This window comes from Pinus tabuliformis, chromosome 8 (assembly GCF_031772625.1).
Source record: "Pinus tabuliformis cultivar Carrire ecotype Pingquan chromosome 8, CPIR1, whole genome shotgun sequence".
Classification (NCBI taxonomy): domain Eukaryota; kingdom Viridiplantae; phylum Streptophyta; class Pinopsida; order Pinales; family Pinaceae; genus Pinus; species Pinus tabuliformis.
In genome coordinates, this window is record NC_142294.1 from 1,573,382,091 (window position 1) to 1,573,402,832 (window position 20,742).

General features: G+C 39.5%; 1 protein-coding gene across 6 annotated transcripts in view; it reads left to right on the forward strand.

Moving 5' to 3' along the window:
* The window catches only part of UBP22 (ubiquitin-specific protease 22), a 76,349-nt gene that overhangs the window by 15,108 nt on the left and 40,499 nt on the right, over positions 1-20,742 (forward strand). For 4 of the 6 annotated variants that reach the window (XR_016246615.1, XR_016246616.1, XM_089374134.1 and 1 more), the window contains exon 2: positions 875-999. Coding sequence is in view for 4 of the 6 variants with exons in the window: in XM_089374134.1 (XP_089230260.1) it covers positions 875-999 (125 nt within the window). In the remaining 2 variants the exon portion in view is untranslated. The remainder of the gene's footprint in view (positions 1-874; positions 1,000-20,742) is intronic. The other 2 variants (XM_089374135.1, XM_089374133.1) reach the window with 1 other exon arrangement.

A 20,742-nucleotide genomic window follows, 5' to 3' on the forward strand; every position in this document is an offset into this window, starting at 1 on the left:
AAACATCTTCCTAGAAGTTTAACATGATGGTTGAGTCAGGGCCAATGCTGGGATACCCAATATTGTCATAGCTAGTTCCCTGCATAATTCAGATTTTGAGCTAGTTCCAAGACATCCTCCTAGAAGTCTCATGTTAAGGATGATGGTTGAGTCGGGGCCAATGCCATAATCCTGCAACTTGTATTCCTCTTGCATAGCTTTCCCTGCATAAATTAGATTTTGTAGGCTAGCTGGGATACCCAATATTGTCATAGCTCTTATTTCGACATGACTTGTAAAAAAAAACCGTAATGATAGATATATTTGAACTTTTCCATATTTTCTAAAAGGCCCTGTGGATAATTTCTTTTTTTTTTGGAAACCTTCTTCTGGATGGCTTTAAGATTATATTCACTGAACTGTTTTTTTTTTTTTTTTTTGTTTTCTTCACGTAAAAGGGACTTTGTTTTGCTTTGTCCCTTCCTTTGGAGCTGGAGAATTTTTACCTCTTTCCATGTTTTACGGCAGTTCTTTTCTTATCTGAAATTGGAGCCATTCTGTCTGTCGGTTTTTCTTTTTTGGAAGGTTTGATTTGTATTTTCCCTTAAATTTTGTCCACAACCAGAAGGGGACATTTTAAGTACATCGAAAACTATGTTGAAATAATTACAAAGCACAATTACAAAGCACATCCAAACTGGGTTAATTTTATTTTTAAGAGGGCTTTGCTGTCTCGGTCTCGGTCTTTGGTGGCGCTAGAATTGTTTCTAAAGAATAGCCAGTGTTGAGTGGTGCCGTTGGAAATGAATTTTGCAAAATGTATTCAAGATTTATAAAAGAGATATGATGTATTAAGTATGAAAATGTTATTGAAGTTTTCATTTCCCAATTGCAGTTGGTGGCAGCATGCGGCAAATCTTGCTAGTTATGAGCAGCAGGACGCTCATGAATTCTTCATTTCAATGCTTGATGGGATTCACGCAAACGATGGAAGAGAACACTCTAGTCTCAAAGGTGAAGGTATTTTACTCCAACGATGCAGTCACGAGTCAGTCTGTAATGTGAGAATTAAAAGTGTGTTTCTTTAACTTATAATTATAAGCTGGTTTTTTTCACAATGAAGTTTGTACTTGTTCCTCATGAGTATTACAAATATTGTGTTTTAATTATGCAAGAGTTTCTATTGTGGATAAAACTTATTGTGTGTATGGTGTATTGACCTCAAATAGTTGGTTTCCACGAAGTCCAACTTGCACAAGATCAGGAAGAATATCATTCGTTGAATGTCGCCTGAATTGCTTTTATCACTTGTATCTTGTTGAATTCGTTCATGCATGCACTTAAAATTTCCAGGGATACGATGGGTGGGTATGATGAGTACGAGTAGGTACTAAGACATCACCGACCTTGTCTTCCTTGGCCAGTGGGGCACCATTTCAACCAAATATTCCAACGGATTTCTAACTCGAGCTCTTATTCAATTTACAAGATTTCCATTCAATCTAGATGTGGAATTAGATATATACACAATATATTGCTTATATATGCAATTATTTTGTTTTATTATAACAATAAAATATACAATCATGGAAAAGAAACCCTTTTTAAGGATATCAATCTCAATCGATCATGTATGAAAAACCTACGAACACTAACAACAAAATGTACATAATGGTAAAATACTCATCTTTATTCATGACAAAAAAATATAAAGCCGTGGAAAATAATTTCCTCGAAGGAAGTCCATCTCAATTGACCATATATGAAAAATATACCAACACTAACAACAAAATGTACATAAGGGTAAATATTAATCTTTGTAACAGTCTACGCATGTGTGGATTTTCTGCACATGAGTGATTTTCCATGTAGATGTAGGTATACATTGTGGATGCATTGTTACCCATCCATATGCATGGGTAACCCCAGGAGAATTTTTTTCTCCTATGAAGCAGTTTTCCAGCCAGTAGCTACCCATGTTCTTCATTCTTCCACAGCAGACTTGTAGAAATGATGACAAGCATTCTCCACATTGTTGATTTGAGGACTGTTTAAGGGTTAGTTGTCTCTCATTACAGGTCCGAGTCTGTAGCAGAGAAGGTCGCATGAGGAGGTGAGTTTTTTAGGGCTTTTGTGTGTGTGGTTAAGGTGGTAATTTACACTTCTGTTAGGCCGCATTCCTGTGGAGTCTAAACAGACCTGTCTGAGCTCCTTCGAGGCTGTTTGGGAGGGCCGTAAGGCCTGTAGTTGGTGCCCAGAACAGTGCAGCTCTGTACAGGACATTTGGAGAGGGTTAATAGGTCGTGACAAAGGCTGAGATGGCAGCTTATTAGAACAGGAGCTAAAGGAAAGGAAGCCACAGGTTTTTAGGTGACTGTTGGAGTGGTTTAGGGCTGTAACATATACTGTGGGTGCCCTAACCAGTGATGCGCTACAACAGTGACACATCAGCCCGAGGTATGTAAGGTGTATTTGAGCTCCTTTGAGGCTGTTTGGGAGGGCTGTAAGGCCTGTAGTTGGTGCCCAGAACAGTGCAGGTCTGTACAGGACATTTGGAGAGGGTTAATAGCCGTGACAAAGGCTGAGATGGCAGCTTATGAGAACAGGAGCTAAAGGAAAGGAAGCCGCAGGTTTTTAGGTGACTGTTGGAGTGGTTTAGGGCTGTAACATATACTGTGGGTGCCCTAACCAGTGATGAGCTACAACAGTGACACATCAGCCCAAGGTATGTAAGGTGTATTTGAGTTGTTTGGATGCTAGGTGGATGGTCCATGTTTGGACAGTTGTTGCAGCCTGCGGGAGCCATGTGTTGAGGTTGGCTTGGGTGGTTGGAGACCTCAACAAGGAGCAGATCCTACAGTGATTGTATTGGGCATCATTGGACTGGTGGAGGGTAGCATGTTGATGGCCCAAAGTAGCCGTTGACAAGCAGTCATAAAGTGACATTGACAACTGAAGGTTGGGTGAAGTTGTTGAGCATATGTTTAGCTCTTTGATGGACGAAAGAAGCTACTAGAAGGCAGATTGGAGCTCAGGTGTTGGCCAGCCTAGAAGAGCAGATTGGATCAGCCTGTGTTCATTGTAGCAGAAGCGACTTGCAGCAGTGATAGGTGGCAGCCCTCCTGGAGACTATGTGTTGTCTCTTGATGGACTAAGGGGCAGCTAGAGAGCAGAACAGAAGTGAAGGACCGACAGGACGAGATATGACATAGAGACTGCAGCGAGATTGTCATTGTATCTTGTATCCCTTGTATGGGAGCCCTAGACTGTTGTATTACTCAATTGGTTTAATATAATGAAGATTGGGTTGTTGTACATATTTGTACAATATTTTGTAAAAAGTTGTCTATACTTGTGCATGTGTGATTTACTGCTTTATATTGTTCCATTGTGCAAAGTAGTTCTGTTGAGATTCTTGGTTTGGTAGCGTCAAAGATTCTAAGATTCTATCTTAGACCCAAGATCGTGGAAATTCAACATGGTATCAGAGGGTGTCTAAGCTACTTTGAGGGACAGTGAATCAGAGTGTGCACAACGAAACAACTCAGAAGGAGTAGAGGGTTCGCCTGAAGACATGGAGATGTGGTCTTGACTGGCTTGGCAACGAGATTGGCTCGGAGTTCTGATGGATTGGTGGTGAGCTTGGTGAACAATAGTTTGTTGTAGGGCAAGTTGTTGATTGTGGACTTCCTCTGACTTGCCATGGATGGTTGGGGCAGCTCGAGGGTTTCTTTGGCATGGACGAGATCAGGTTGATCGAGATGGCTTCATGTGATGGACTGCGGGTTGACAGTCTAGAGCCTTCATTAGATCATGATGTTGCATATTCGAGATCAGAGGGATTTGCACGAGTGGTATTTGATCTAGGAGGATGAGTTCTTGCAGGATTGAGCCAGTGGACATTGTGTAGGCTCAGATGGAGTCTAGCCTCAGAGGGAGCAACCCTATGAAGGTTTGGGATTTTCAGGTTCAAATGTGATGAGGCAGAGACACTATTGAGATTGTAGGGTTCATTCTACAAAGTATGCTGTAGTGATGGATGACAGATGGGCTAGTGTCGCCAGAGATGATGATGGTTACTTCCTAGTCTTGGAATACCTCCCTTGTAAAGAGGGAGTGTTGATTTTTGTACCTTGGGAAGTACTCCAAGCCTTGACGATTGAGGGTTTGGAGGAATGATCTCCACAAGTGGCCTTTTGGGCTTGAAACCCAATCTTGGGGTTTTGCACCCATCGATACTTGGGCCAAAACCATCACGAGATTGCGACATGTGATGGATGAAGATGATAGTAGATTTTAAGACGAATCCAACGCATTGAGAGTCGTCCAGTTCGAGTTTCGTTGTTGAGTTGTGAATTTTTGAAATTAATGTGTGGTTGTGAGGCGTACTAGAACAAGTTGGCCAAGCATATTAGAGTGCCCTTAAGGGCTAATGTCACACCCACATGGAAGCTATAAAAAGGAGTGACGTTGGAGGTCATTCTATATATCCCAATTGCATTCAAGCATAGAAATACACCTATCTATGGCAGCAAAGTATAGGACGAGTTGATTTAAGGACAGTTTAAGGGTTAGTTGTCTCTCATTATAGGTTCGAGTCTGTAGCAGAGAAGGCTGCATGAGGAGGTGAGTTTTTTAGGGCTGTTTGTGTGTGGTTAAGGTGGTAATTTCCACCTCTGTTAGGCCGCATTCTTGTGGAGTCTAAACAGACCTGTTTGAGCTCCTTTGAGGCTGTTTGGGAGGGCCGTAAGGCCTGTAGTTGGTGCCCAAAATAGTGCAGGTCTGTACAAGACATTTGGAGAGGGTTAATAGGCTGTGACAAAGGCTGAGATGGCAGCGTATGAGAACAAGAGCTAAAGGAAAGGAAGCCACAGGTTTTTAGGTGACTGTTGGAGTGGCTAAGGGTTGTAACATATATTGTGGGTGCCCTAACCAGTGATGAGCTACGATAGTGACACATCAACCCAAGGTATGTATAGGTGTATTTGAGTTGTTTGGATGCTAGGTGGATGGTCAATGTTTGGACAGTTATTGCAACCTGTGGGAGCCATGTGTTGAGGTTGACTTGGGTGGTTGGAGACCTCAACAAGGAGTAGATCCTATAGTGATTGTACTGGGCATCATTGGATTGGTGGAGGGTAGCGTGTTGGTGGCCCAAAGTAGCTGTTGACAAGCAGTGATAAAGTGACATTGACATCGAAGGTTGGCTGAAGTTGTTTGAGCTTATGTGTAGCTTTTTGATGACCGAAAGAAGCTACTAGAAGGTAGGTTGGAGCTCAGGTGTTGGCTAGCCTAGAAGAGTAGATTGGATCAACCCTTATTCATTGTAGCAAAAGCGACTTGCAACAGTGATAGGTGGCAACCCTCCCGGAGACTCTGTGTTGTCTCTTGATGGACTAAGGGGCAACTAGAGAGCAGAACGGAAGCGAAGGACTGATAGGACGAGATACGACATAGAGACTGCAACACGATTGTCATTGTATCTTGTATCCCTTGTATGGGAGCCCTAGACTATTGTATTACTTGGTTTAATATAACGAAGATTGGGTTGTTGTACATATTTGTACAATATTTTGTAAAAAGTTGTCTATACTTGTGCATGTGTGATTTACTGCTTTATATTGTTTTGCTGTGCAAAGTAGTTCTGTTGAGATTCTTGGTTTGGTAGTGTCAAAGATTCTAAGATCCTATCTTAAACCCAAGATCGTGGAAATTCAACACACATATGGCGTCTTGTCAAATGCCTCTTGATCATCTCATTAATGTGCTCATCTAATGATGGCGGTTTAGCACACATGAGGTACATTAGTCATTGTTTCACATGAAATGTTTACATTTAGTGTGTTAGGCATCTAAATAAGGATCATGGCTTGAAGTCAGAGAATGAACCATGATGGTTGGAAGTTATGCTTGTTGCTTGAAATGTCTATATTTAATGTATTAGGCATCTAAGTAAGGATCATGGGTTGAAGTTAGATAATGAATCATGATGCTTGGAAGTTATGCTTGTTATCTTATTTCACCATGGTGGTTATCAATTCCTTCTAGTCAAGTGTGATCACCTTGGGGTTTTTCTTTCACTATCTAGGATGGGCATGAATATGAGGCCTAGATTGATATAGGGGTAGTTGATAATCTTCCGTACCTAAATTTAGCAACTTGCATAACGTAGTGCGAAGTTTCAAGAAGAAACCTAATGTGATCTACTTATGTGGCTTATGCACGAAATATGTTTCACATCCTATGTTACATTAACGCTTTTATACATGATGGATTGATCTCACTTGATTCCTTGAGTTGTGTTGGATGATGTGATGTACTTGTACATGGTCATTTGGATCACATTGATGATGCTTCACCTTTACGTTATGATGATGTTACACACTTGATGATGGATGTGGGAGCATTGATGATGAGCATTGGACCATGAGGAGACTTGGTACCATGCGAGACACACTCCCTCACACATGGACCATAGACGTTGCACCTTGGAGCTAGGACATTGCATGGATGCGCTGGACGAGGAACTTTGAGAGGGCATGGAGCCCCCATGATGCCTTGCACCCCTTAAATTACGTGTAACATTCCCTTAATGAGTGGCTGTTGTGCATATGATGTGATGTCCCAGTTGATGGGGCACTTGATGATGAGCAGAGACACCTTTTGATGACGTGTCATGATTTTTGACTAAGAGACATGTCTTTTTGATGATTTATTGCACCTTTTGGGAGGAGGCATGTTTCTTAGAGCATTTTTACCCTATTAGATGACGTGATTTGTAAACTGTCGTGGATATTCCATTGGATAGTTCTCCATAACAGATGTAAAAAAAGAAAATTGAAATCTATCCTATAAAGGATAACACTTTTAGATTTTGAATTTGTTAATTACTGTTTTTTTGGCTTATGCATGAAATTGATGAAATGCAAAAAATAAAGAACAACAAATACAATCACATACCATCCTCAATGAACACAAGGATTTTCTATGGGAACCCTTGGGGGAGAAATCCTAGCTATGTGAGGTTGTTCTGCGCTCTTTTCTGTTATGGAAATAATGCAAGTTTAAAGAGAAGGCATTGCCTATGGACTTACCTGAGAATTGTGGCTTGTTAGATTGCTACTGAACACTAAACCCCTCTGTTATGTTCTCTAACTTCCACTTCCAGTTGCTTTGCCCTATTATGGAACAAGATACAATCGCCTAGAATGCAAACCCCTCTCTTAGTGGCCCGATTTTAACATAGCCTGATAGCCAACTAGGGCTTGGCTTTGACTCCTTCAATTCTCAACTATAGTTACAACTTTGACCCTTTTAGAGTATTCTTCATAATCCACATATGTTCTATCCCTTTTGCATGATTAATGGGGGTTGACATGATATCCTCTCGAACCATGGTGGTTAAACTAGAAGGTCAACTTTCGAGAGGCATAACTTTTGCATATGATCTTCGATTGACGTTTTTCTTGTATCACTGGAAAGGTTAGTGAGTGTAGAATAACACCAGGGGGTTTGGCGCAAGAGAGAGTTCTTTGGATCTCAAAAAGCTTTGTTTAATCCCTCAAAATGCCTTTGGAAGGTTGTAGACTCGAATTCTCCAAACTGGGACCTAGTGGATAAACATGGCCTTGCAAGTTGATTCATCTAGTTTTTCCACTTTGGAAACATCGAAATAGATGACAAATAATGTAACGGTCCAATCTGGATCATACCTCCCCATTTTGGAATGCCTTTGGCCCTTGTTACCCACCAAAAGGTCGGTAACCCCATAGGAGAAAACTTCTCACCTCCCTGGACAACAAACCAATTACTAACCCTATATGATCGACACATAGCACAATGTCAGGATCCTTCACTTCTTGCTCCAGTCATACTCTCTCCCATGCCCTTCTTGAAGAAAGGCGGTTCATCAATCTACAAGTACTTTAACCATTTGGCAATCATGTGATTTCCCTTAATGTTATGGGTATATTAATATGAATCAAGGAGAAATCTGGAGGATTGAATAATCTTTGACTATATTCTTGTTCCTTCACTTCACTTGGGAGGTTAGTCTTTGACTCTAGTCTAATTGGACCTCCTTTGAGGCCTTAGTGTTTTAGGAAGGACACTATTATGGAGGTTGTGATTGAAGTAGCTTGTCCATGATATTCCACACTTGCCACTTCCCATCTTTCCCATTATTTCATCTCCATTCTTTGGGCTTGTGGTCATTGGTCATGGGAATTGACACCCTTTCATTATCATCCTTGAGTTTGGGTTGGAAAACTTTGTCGTGGAGGTTGATGTAGCTAAAAGAAAGATACAAGCATAAGAAAACCACAATGAAAGAAAAAGATAAAATGCAAAAGATGTTTGGGACATTTGATTAGTGCATGGGCAAACGCCTAGCATGAGCCCTACCCCTCTCATTAGCTATCAACTAGTTACTCAAGCACATGTTGCTTCATCATGATGCTAGAATTTACTCGTACTCATCACTCTGTATTTAATTCCCAACAATTAGTTACTGAACATATACACGACTAAGTTCCTAACACATGAAAATTCAGTGGAAGAAAATTACAATTTGAATCACATTCACAAACAAATTTTTGCCCAACAAATCAGTTCTTCATTAATTAAAATCAGAATTTACTTGAGCTCTTATCTTGGGATAATGGCCCAAATGAGGAATTACATATACAACAACAAACCTAGAGTTATCCAACTAATCAAGTTCTAAATGTGTCCTTGGCGTTTGTCCTTGGTGTAAGGACAAATGCCAAGGCATGGAGTGGAACATTAAGATTATCCCACCTTTTGACCACATGTTTGTGAATATGATCATAAAGATGGGATCTTTCGGTTCAACAATATCTTTTATTTGCCTTTGCATGTTATCCATCTGCTCATACACCTCCCCAGGGCCCAGTCATTAGCGCATTTGTATTTGCAAAATGAATCATATTATAAATGGGCTTGGTGAATTGCAAAACATTCCTCACACTTGCCCAAAACTATCCATCAAGAACAATGTCCACCTCTTGAAAACCTCCCTTGTCAGATGTCGTTGTAGCCTTGTCCTTTCATATCTGCCATGATTCACTTGATATTGTGCTAGCCCCTCTCTTACCTTCAAAAGGCGCTTGAAGGTGAGGTAATATCTAGCAAATCTAGTCTTTTCTATCTTTAATAGCTCCAACCTTGAGCGACAACAGAAAAGGCCATGGGTATTGCTATGATTAGTAATGAATCTTATGATTTCCTTGCCTTTCTTGTACAATTAACCAATCCATTTGTATTGGGGTTCCTTTATCTTAATAATATCATGCATCAAAACGTTCATTATGTGAACCAAACACCTAGACCAAAATATGTTGGGGTATTTATGCCACATAATTGCTCCCATTGCCTTACAATTAGAAGCATTATCAGTGATGACTTGGATGACATTGTATGGCCCTATACTTTCAATTGTTTTAATTAATGGTTCTGCAATGTTGATGCCAGTCTTAAACTTATTTGAGTAGTCATGAGATGAAAGGAAGACTGCGCCAATAGTAGACACTAAGAACACTTATCAATGGCTTGCCTTTTACATTTTTCCAACTATCAGATACAATGGATACCCTATATTCATTCCAAGAATTTGTGAATTTGCCCAAAGCATTTTTTATTTTGGTTTTTTCTTGGTCAAGTCCCGCAATTCTGGTTTTGTCATACCCAGGGCTCTTGTATCCTTTAGGGGCATCATTGATGGCGGCAACCATTTCATGCCATTAAGGTGAGCGAAGAACATTGAATGGTATGCCACATGCATAGAGAAACTGGAAATTTTTTGCGTCCACGTCATTCCCACAAGCTTGGTCAAGGAGTTTTGATATTGTTTTACGCCTTGAAGGGATATCTGTGCCTGCAGTTGCAAATCCACTACCATGGGTGGATGCTGATGGAGTTCTTGCAGTTGCTCTATGTGTGTTAGTGGTGTCATGTGCACCCTTTGATCTTTTTGATTGGTATTGTGCTTCCTCCTCTTCCCTTATATATTTGGTTCTTTGATGTGTTGACACAGTTGCACAGGTTTTGATTCCGATTTGTTTATTTCCATCCCATTCCATTTTCCCACAGATGCTTTCTGGCACTGGTATATGAACCTGTGTAAATAGATTTGCAATGGGTACATACAAATTTAGTGGTTCCACCCCTTTCTCCTTGTGACATATTTCCACAAGGGTGTTTGGTCTACCCTGGTTTTCTTTCCATCATCTTCACTCCCATTATTCTCCTCCTCCTCTTCCTCTTGGTACTCCTCTTCTCCAGGGTATCCTCCACCACTACCCACTTCATCATCTTCATCACTTCTTCTTCTACTTCCCAACATCATCATCATAGCAAAAAATGGACCCAATAAGATAAGGCTAAGCCATATATCAATCATGTTTGTTGAAAATTGAGGTTATTTCCTGCAATAAAATGAGGGAGGAGTGGGAAAGAATAGGAGAAGAGAAGAAGAACATCAATATTCTAGATTCTTTGAACATTCAACATATTTTTACACAAATGTTGCATGGAAAAAAAGTAATGGTATTAAACCCCACCTCTTTGGCTCTCCAACAATCTCCCTTTGGCTCTCCAACAATCCTCCTTTAGTCTCCCAAGGCAACAATCTCCACCAAACTCCTCAAGCTCAAACCCTCTCAATCTCTCTCTCACACATGAAATGCTCTCAAACTCTCTTTCTCACAAATGAAATGGTGATAACGAGGGAGGGGAGCAAATTTTTTTGAAGGGAGCGATCGCTCCCTGCTTCCTCGCTTTTAAAAATCGCTCCCCACTTCCTCGTTTCCCTACTTTTAAAAGTCACTCCCAGAGTGATGGGGAGCGATTGCTCGTTGGATACTAGGGAGTGAATTTTTTTTAACGAGTGCGCTCTTGAAGTTTGCTCCAAATGAGAGCGAATAAGGAGTATGCTCTCGGGGTGACTCCCTTAGCGCTTTTGAGCGGAGCGTGCTTCGGGAGTGGATTTGAAGGGGGGGCACTCCCCGCAACCCTAAACTCAAGTACCAGTCATAAATTTAGCTTGCATTACATGCATATCTCATGTATGTCGCATGCAACACCTTTGCATTCATGCAACTCACTTGCACACTCTGCAACTCACACGCATGCCTTGCATGTTGCATGCAATCAACATGCAAAATCCACATGTCGCATGCAATCAACATGTAAACTTGACATGTTGCATGCAATCAACAAGCAAACTTTCCATGTCGCATTCAACTCACATGCATGTTGCATGCAATCAACAAGCAAACTCTGCATGTCGCATTCAACTGACATGCATGTTGCATGCAAGCTCCTAGAGAGGCAAAACAAGGTCCTTCTAGTCAAGACACAAGGCTAGAAGTACTTCCCCAAACTACAAAAATAAACACTCTACCCCTATCATTAGCCATCACCCAGTTTCTCAAGCACATGTTTCTTCATCTATAAAAGGAAGTCTTATATTGTCCCAACCCTGATGAGTGATAAACTAACTCATCTTCAAGGTGTATTAAATGCAAAATATGAAAAAGCAAGCTTTGGCTTTTGAGGTATGCACCCAAAGAAGTGGAAAAAGCAGGTCGAGGAAATGGGTAACTCATGACTACACAATTGCTCCCTCCTTACATCTATACACTCAGGATGTTGGACCTACATTAGTTGGTCTCTTGGCTATGGCACCTTGCCTTAAAGTCTTTCCCACTCCACGACCACCATTCTCACACAAACTTATGAATTGATGGTTAACTTGGAATATGTCACTTCCTCTTGGGGGTTGGAAACACCTATTAGGGTTATCTATCTAACCACCCCTAACATAAGTTCAACTCACTTGCATGTTGCATGCAAGCTCCTAAAGAGGCAAAACAAGGTCCTTCCAGTCAAGACACAAGGCTAGAAGTACTTCCCCAAACTACAAAAATAAACACTCTACCCCTATCATTAGCCATCACCCAGTTTCTCAAGCACATGTTTCTTCATCTATAAAAGGAAGTCTTATATTGTCCCAACCCCGATGAGTGATAAACTAACTCATCTTCAAGGTGTATTAAATGCAAAATATGAAAAAGCAAGCTTTGGCTTTTGAGGTATGCACCCAAAGAAGTGGAAAAAGCAGGTCGAGGAAATGGGTAACTCATGACTACACAATTGCTCCCTCCTTACATCTATACACTCAGGATGTTGGACCTACATTAGTTGGTCTCTTGGCTATGGCACCTTGCCTTAAAGTCTTTCCCACTCCACGACCACCATTCTCACACAAACTTATGAATTGATGGGTTAACTTGGAATATGTCACTTCCTCTTGGGGGTTGGAAACACCTATTAGGGTTATCTATCTAACCACCCCTAACATAAGGAGGTAACCTATTTATAGAACTTGATCTAGTTAGACATTTGAAGGCGAGCTTTGTGTGAAGTATTATTATGCCCCAACATTAGGTATTGTCCACTATGATTCATTTATTGTTATTGTCCCTAATGATTGGTGATTTCACTTGATTTTGAGTAAGTTTTTGTTAGGTGGTATTGTCACAACAGCAAAGACCTTTGGAGACATGATTATCACTCCATCTAGTGACATACCAGAGGTTGTACGCTATTTTAGAGGGAAAATATGACCTTGTTAATGCAATGTTACCCATCTAGAGCAGAGCGTTGGGCTACTTGATGATTCCACATGGTAGTTGACAATTCGAGGTACCCGTAGATGCTGAAACGTTGTGTCTATGAAGCTTCATGTTGGATTTATAGATGATGTGCCCAGTGGACCCAAGATGCCACATGCTAGCCTTGCCATTGTTTGATGGGCGTTACTTGTTTTGAAACCCAAGTGATGATGGTTATCCTTGTGATGACAGGGGAGGGCTTGCACATCTCCTTTTGGCCCCAACACTTGAGTAGAAGAGTGCCATGTCAACCCTCTTGCCCTTTAGAGGGTGACATTAGGCACCATGGTGATGACATCCTGGTTTGAAGCATTGTTGATTTTTCGACGAAGTGTTGAAAAATCAAGATTTTTTTGGCTTGAAAAAATCTTGTTTTTTTCTTAAGCGATTTTCTTCATATTTTTTAATTATAATTTATTTACCCAATTTTGTTTGATTTCTGTCAATTTTGAGAAAATGATATATATATATATATATATTTTAAATGTTTCAATTTCTGTGGTTTTCTGTTGTTGATGTTTTCGCGAAGATGTTTTCTTGACCCTTGTTGATTTTTTGTCAATGTCGATCTTCTCAACACTTTTTTGGAGGCATTCCCATGGATATGGAACTACTCCTTAGAGTATGGAATACTCTTTATCCCACTTGACACTTGTGGCATTTAGAGCTCATTTGGAGGGATGGTGTCATAGTGGAGGCATTTTCTCCTACACTTTCATTTTGACATCTGTTGTTATGTTTTTATGCTATGAGGTTGGCTTGTAACCTCATTCTCGTGGAACACTCAAAGTAAACTTGTATTTAGGGGTTTTTCCTTGTATTGTTGTAGAAATGAGGGAAATAAGTTTCATATGAATAAAGACTCCCCTCATTTCATTTTTTATTTATCATCACACACTACATCACTCTTCTCTCTAAAAGAGTGTGAATTAGTCTTTTTGTTAAAATTGGCAACTAGGGCCAAACTCCATGTGGGTCATCTTATTTATGGTAGCTGATATTTTTCTTGGATCCCTCTCATCGAGAGGTGTAGGATTGATCTAAAGATCATCCGATTTTGATAAGTATTCATGGAGATATGAATTTATTTGTGTTATGGGAAAATTCGTCAAGGTCGGCCAACAACTAAATAACACCCACATGTGCTCAACGTTTTAGTATAAAAATAGGTGACTTGATTGTCATTTCTACACACACTTCACTCGTGATTTCTCTCCACTTGTTCTGGGTTTTAGTGGTAGAGAAATCTAAGAGAGGAAGCCCTAAACGTAGAAGTTAAGAAGCCCTGGCAGAAGCCCTAGATGCAGTCAAGAAGGAGGGTTGCTTGTTGCCCTAAACGTTGGTCTCTACAAGCCCTAGACGCAGTAGGGAAGGAGCCCTAGCATGAAGTTCAAAATGCAGTCCTAGATGATCTATGCATGACCTAGAAGAGATGCCCTAGCTCCTAACGCAGTTATGGAGTAAGGCCTAAGTGTTGTCCACAAGGGGTCATGACAAGAAAGGTTAGGTGCCCTAGGTAATGAGGGAAGTTCAACAATTCCTTACGCTGTCCTAACACTAAAGCCTAGCCGCAATTAAGAAGGCAGAGGAGATTATAGGACAACGTGATGTGAGGAGAATAAGAGGCTAATACAACAAGGAAAAGAAGGCAGTGTGGAGCCTTCTAAGGGTTGGATGCCATTGCAAGAAGGCCAAGTATGTTCAGGGCTAAATGCAGGTCATAGACAAGTCAGTTGGACAACAAACGAGGTAAGGAGTTCTGTTTTGGTGAAGGCTGTAGGTGATAACAGGGACTGTGAAAGGGTTTAGGGCTGTACAGTGCTCATAATCACAACTCGAATGGAGAGAAGCCTTACTAGCCTAGGCCGCAGAAATTAAGGGCTGATTTGAGTGTGATGTGTGGGCCATAAAGCTACAACAAGGCTGTGTGGTAGGCCGCAGGCCATATCATCACAACAAGGGATAACATTGAGACTAAGGGCTGCCTAGGTGACTGTTTGAGGGCTGTGGCAGCAACCTGAAGTGCCCTAACCAGTCTATATCATAACAACAACAATAACATGGTGCATTGGGACAACAACAAGGTACAACAAGGTTACAATGGGATAGGAGCAAGGTACAACAAGCCAAATGGGATAGCAACAAACATAGTGCTGCAAACTCGTTAGGACAACAGTGAAATGATGGCACATTTGGGATAGTAAGCTGCGATGGGACATTAGCAATACAAATGGGACAACAAGGGCATGATGCTTGGTGGAGCAAGCAAATGGGACAACAGTGGCAACATAAGGTGCAATAGTATGATGTGTGCAACATGGTTATGAGATCCAACATAGTGATGATTGGTGCAACATGGTGCAACACGGTGAGGTGCAGCATGATGACAAGGTGCAACACAATGATAGGTGAAGGAGTCACCTTGGAGAATTAGTTGAAGCAACATGTCTTCAACTGAGTTCAGCTATCACATGTATCATCTTCTTAGAGATGATCTATGCTCTTATGTAGATAAGTAAAAGTGTTGACTTTTGTTGTAAATGTATTATCTCTCTCTCTCTTTCTCTGTGCCGAACTATTGAAGAACATATAAGAAGAATTGATCAAGGGTTTCCCCACATTGGGGTTTGTCCCTGGCTAGTGCCACATCTTGTATCCTTTTGTCTTGGCTTGTCCTCTACGATTTATGCTTATGTTCTATCTGCAGTTTACTTTAACGCTGATGTGATTGCTAATCTGGAAAAGATATTGAGCTAACTGTGAAAATTGAAATAAATTGCTCTAAGCATAGAACATACCTAAACTTAACAAATTTTCACTATAATGGGCAAGATGTGATCTTCTATGGTGAAAATTTCTTATGGAGTTCATCTTTTGCTTGGAGATGCTTTTATGAGATTGAAAGAAGTGTTTTTTATGATATTTTATAAGTTCAATGTTTTATCATTCATATTTTGCATATTGAATGTATAAAGTAGGGTTTCTATTTTTGCCATGACGAATGCTTAATTTATGTTGAAATTTTGCTATACTATTGCATGCAAAAATGTTATCTTTTTTTTGGTTGATAAGTGGGTGAATCCTGAAAATCACTCTTACCCTATGGTTGAGAGGCCATGACTCGGAGGCATCTAAACCGTCAAAGTCCCCCGGGGATCGCACCCGGCCTGAGCCGCACCAGTGGAAACCATGCTGGATTTTTGGTATCAGCGAGACTAGAATCGGTGACCTTTGCTTACGGAGTGCCTTAACAGCGCGCTCCTTCACTGACTGTTCTAAATCTCTTTGATACATGCAAAAATGTTCTCGTTAAGGCCTATAGTGAAACTATGAATGTGCATTCCCTATATTTAATTTCTCCCCTCACAAGAAAAATACGTGGGGTTTTAAAAGTGGATTCCTAGCCACCCCCTTACTCCATCAAAGTCTTTCCCATGAAATTTAGTTGTAGAGGACCCCATTAAATCGTTGTAGGATAAGGCACTAATCCTTGATGTGTTTATCATCTGTAATTTTTATTAAATTTCATCTTCTTTCTCTCATTCATAGATGTCTAAGGTTAGTTGCTAGGGTTTTGGGGGCAAATTTCTGCATAAAAGTGGAGCTTGGTTGGATATTTGTGGCTTATAATTTAGGAATTTTACCTATAAATCATCTAAATAAAAAATGTACCATAATGTATGGTTTAACCTCCTTATTTAGGACTGGTGTCATCCCACATTTTCTGTTTATGCATATATTTCAGCCATATAATTCAATTTTTTGCCATAACCCTAGTCTCTATTGGAAAGCCTTTGTTCCCTTGTCATTGGTTATCATTGAAAGGCCTTTGTTCCCTGGCTGCTATATGACGTTGTGCACCTTATTATTGCATGTTAATCAAGCCCTAACAACCTTATCTATGGTCTAGACATAAAGTATTCGAATGCAAATATAGAACATCTGGGCCTTTTTAGGCCTTGTAAGTACTCTAGACCATATTATATACCTGTCATACATCACCTTGAGCCATAACATTAGAATATCCTTTAAGTAATCTAGGGAAGCCTACCTTGTGGTTGAATACCACTAAAGAATAGGGGAACGATTGCTGAGGTGATAGTGGCAACCCTTTCCCTTGTTCCATAAGGTTTGGTCCTGCCCAGTGAGGCTTTGCAGCGGGTCTATTAGATTTTGTAGCAACAATTTCGAAATTTTTTTCTTGAATGAGGTGAAGAAATTTCTCCTCTACTTCTCCATGGAGTACCATTTTACTTTGCCTGAAAGTTGTCCTTTCAACCCAATCTACCAAAGGTCATGTTATCCCTGCCTTGGAATTATAGACCTGTTCAGCAAAACTATATCCTCTGTCAACTTTGCCAGAGCATCTAGAGATAAGTCTTCTATGAAAGATAGGACTTGATCCTTTTCTTGATCCAACATGGAAGACTCTTAGAGTTTGATATTTTCCACATTCACCACAGAGTAAATGTGAGTATATGGCGATAAACTTAGTTTGTAAACATTATCTCCCACCTTATACAGTAGATCTTTGATCTTCTTACCTTGCAGTCTTTCCTTGTTCAACTGTAACCATGCTCTTTCTTCTACTCTGAATGCCTTCTCTGTTCTATGTTGACCATGCCTAGCCTTGTATTTTTCATGTGATTTCTTTAGCGTCTCTTGTACTTGCAAATGGATCATGCTTAATTTTCTCAACATATTTTTCTACTCTTAATGCATCCCTTGTGAGATCTTTCCTTACTTGCTATATATATACAACATATGCAAAGGTGAAGGTGGAAAATATCCAACACAAGCATCAAATAGGGACTTACCAGTAGAGGTTTGGAGTGTTTTATTATAAGATTGTTGAATATAGATTAGATTTTGATTATAGTTCTTCGAATGCTTTTGATTGTAACCCCTCAAAAGCTGCAACAAAGTCCAAAAAGCCCTGTTTGTGGATGGAGTGTTGTAGACCTCTTTATCTTTATGTCCATTTTCTCTTACAACATAGTCCAAAATGCACTGAGAAATTTGGTGCCCGCTATTTGGAATGATGTTCCGTGGTATATCCCAAGGTGCAATCAGACCTATTCAAAGAACAATTTTGTTGCTTCCTTCCCTCTAATTGTCATTTTACAGGGCATGAGAATGCACATATCGCTGAACTAGTCAACTACTACAAATAGGTAGTCATTTCCCTTCTTGGTTGTTAGTAAACCTCCCACAAAATTCATGGAAATGCTTTACAAAGGACTAGTGGGTACAAGTAAGGAGTGGTATAGACCTTGTTTTCTGTTATTGGGTTGACTAGTACATGAGAGTATGCATCCTCTAATGAACCTTGCTACATCTTCTTGCATTTTGGGCTAGTACACATCCATCTGTAAGTTGACAATTGTCTTCCCAACTCCAAAATGTCCTGTTACCTTGGAGGTATGAGCTTCACTGATAAGCTACAGTCGCTCACCTTTAGGAACACAAAGCTTGTCTAGCCTATAGAGTAACCCATTCTGGAGATGATAGTCAACTATTTTGTCAGTGAACACCATTGTTTTGCATGACTTTGGCCTTGTAGTTGTTGAAACACCTCCTTGAAGTCCTCATCCTTTGTATATGCCTCTTTGTATGCATCATGGGTGAAAGCCTCCATATGCATTTGAGTTCATAAAGTTGTAATTTTTAATGTGGTTGGCCTTGAAAGCATGTCAATCAATCTGTTTGTGCTTCCCTACTTGTGTTAGATGACTAAATGAATCTGCTGTAAGAACTCAATCCACTCGTAGTGTATGGTTTGTTGTAGCTTACATCGGGGTTGCAAATACTATAGTGGTTGGAAATCTATGTGGATGATAGTTTCCTTTTCCATCAGATAATATTTCCACTTTTTGATATAGCCTGTACCAGGGCATAGACCTCCTTGTCGTAGGCAGGGTAGTTGAGAACTCCCCCTTGAAATACTTTAAATGGTAGTGTATACAAGTCTTCCTCTTGCATTAAGACCGTTCACATGGCATACCCACTCACATTTGTCTCCACTTCGAAGGTTGCTGCAAGTTTGGTAAAGCAACAACTCGTGCTTTGTTGATTTGTCCATTCAACTCATCACAAGCCTTCTGCTAACCCTTCCCCCCACTAAAATCTCTTGCCACTTACTTTATGACATAGAGTGGTGTAGCTACTGATAAAAATGATAAAAATGAAGCCATGAATTTCTTCAAGTATTTTATTGCCCAAACAAAGCCTACTAACCTTAGAGACATTTGTAGGCACCGACCACTTTATGATGGACTCCATCTTTGCAGAATCTATTGCAAGCTCCCCACCACCAATCACATATCCTAAATACACCAAAGATTACGATGCAAGCTCACATTTCTTTAGATTTTCTAGTAGCTAGTGCTTTGTCAAGGTCTCTAGCACCCACACCAAGTGTGAGATGGGCTCTTAGGAAGCACTGTAAATCAATATATTATTCCAAAACAATGACAAATTAATCTAGAACAACATAGATCTATCTTAACTTTGGACCTACCACGTGGCGAGAGGGATCAAATCTCTCAAGATGCAAACCTATTTTTAAGTGATATGTGTAACATTGATGATATAGATAGATAAATTGATAGATTAGGAAAAAAGTATATTGTGAATATAATGGCTATGAATATGAATCATTATTTTAATTTATATGGTGGATTGGATCCTAATTTATATACTTATTATTTATATTTATATGTATTTTACATTTCTATATTTAGAAATATTTTTATATTTAATGATATGTTTATTAATTATATAAACATAATTATATGTTCATCTTTCGAAGCTATCGATTCTCAAGAAATTCTTGTTCCGCTTAAAAAATATTATATGTTCTGAAATATCATGGTTCATGGTTACAACTATGAATCATTATTATTTAAATCTATATTAATGTGATATGGTTATTATGATTTTTTTTGGAAAAATTATTTGTAAAACACAATTACAATAGAACAAATTAATTGAATCGATATATTATTTTTATTTTTTATCTTTTATTATTATTATTTTTTAATTTATCGACATTATATCTCTCATATTGAGCTGACATTTAAATGTTTACACCTAACTTGCAGGAAACGTTGTCCAGGGGTCCGTTTTCGACCAGAAACGAGGAAACGCATACCATACTTTCCGGTTGTACTGGCCCGTTTCACGGGGGAAACGTGGCCAGTACGACCAGAAACGAGTTTCAGTTAACACTTGATGTTTTCTTTTATTTTTTATTTTTAAAATTTTTTTTTTTCGCTTCTAATTTTTTATTGGGCGACTAAAATATCTTCTAGATGCTTCTAGATGCCTCTCTCAAGTTATAAAAAAGAGGATTTTTTTGAGTGGGGCGACCTAATGTTCAAGACTATGGCCTTAGTGTTGATATGCAGTTCATGGTAATGTTAAATTCTTAAAGTGAAAGTGACATTCTCATTTATCTTTCATTTTCATCCTTTTGCTTAAAGTTTTAAAATTACCATGAAATGACTCAGGATGTTTGAGAGTGGTTTTGCCCTCATTGGATTTCACATGGAGAAAGTACAATTTTAGATCTCACTCAAAATCCAACAGGCTTATCTATTTTTCAGGATTTCAGTATTGGGGGGATTGCAATGTTTCCATTGGATTTTGTCATGTACTAGGGTATGGAACTTGTATTTAATCAAGAGAACCAAGCCCTCTATGCATGGGAGACTCCTAATAATCAAGAGCGCCTAGGGTACTAGGGTATGGAACTTGTATTTAATCAAGAGCACTAAGGTCATTCGACTATGTAGGATGAGACTCTCAATCAAGCACGAGACAAGAAATTAGAAATTTCTCGTGTCTGATTTTGGATATTGCTATTTTCATTATGTGATCATTCATGAGTAAATGTAATGTAAATTTAGAGACCTATAGTTTATGCATTGACAATTGACAATTTAATCATAATGTAATAAATTAGAATGTTTCATGTATGCTTTATGATTGCACATATTTCTTAAATGTCCTATATATATATATATATATATATATATTGCGTTTCCCCGTTTCCAAAATTTGGGGG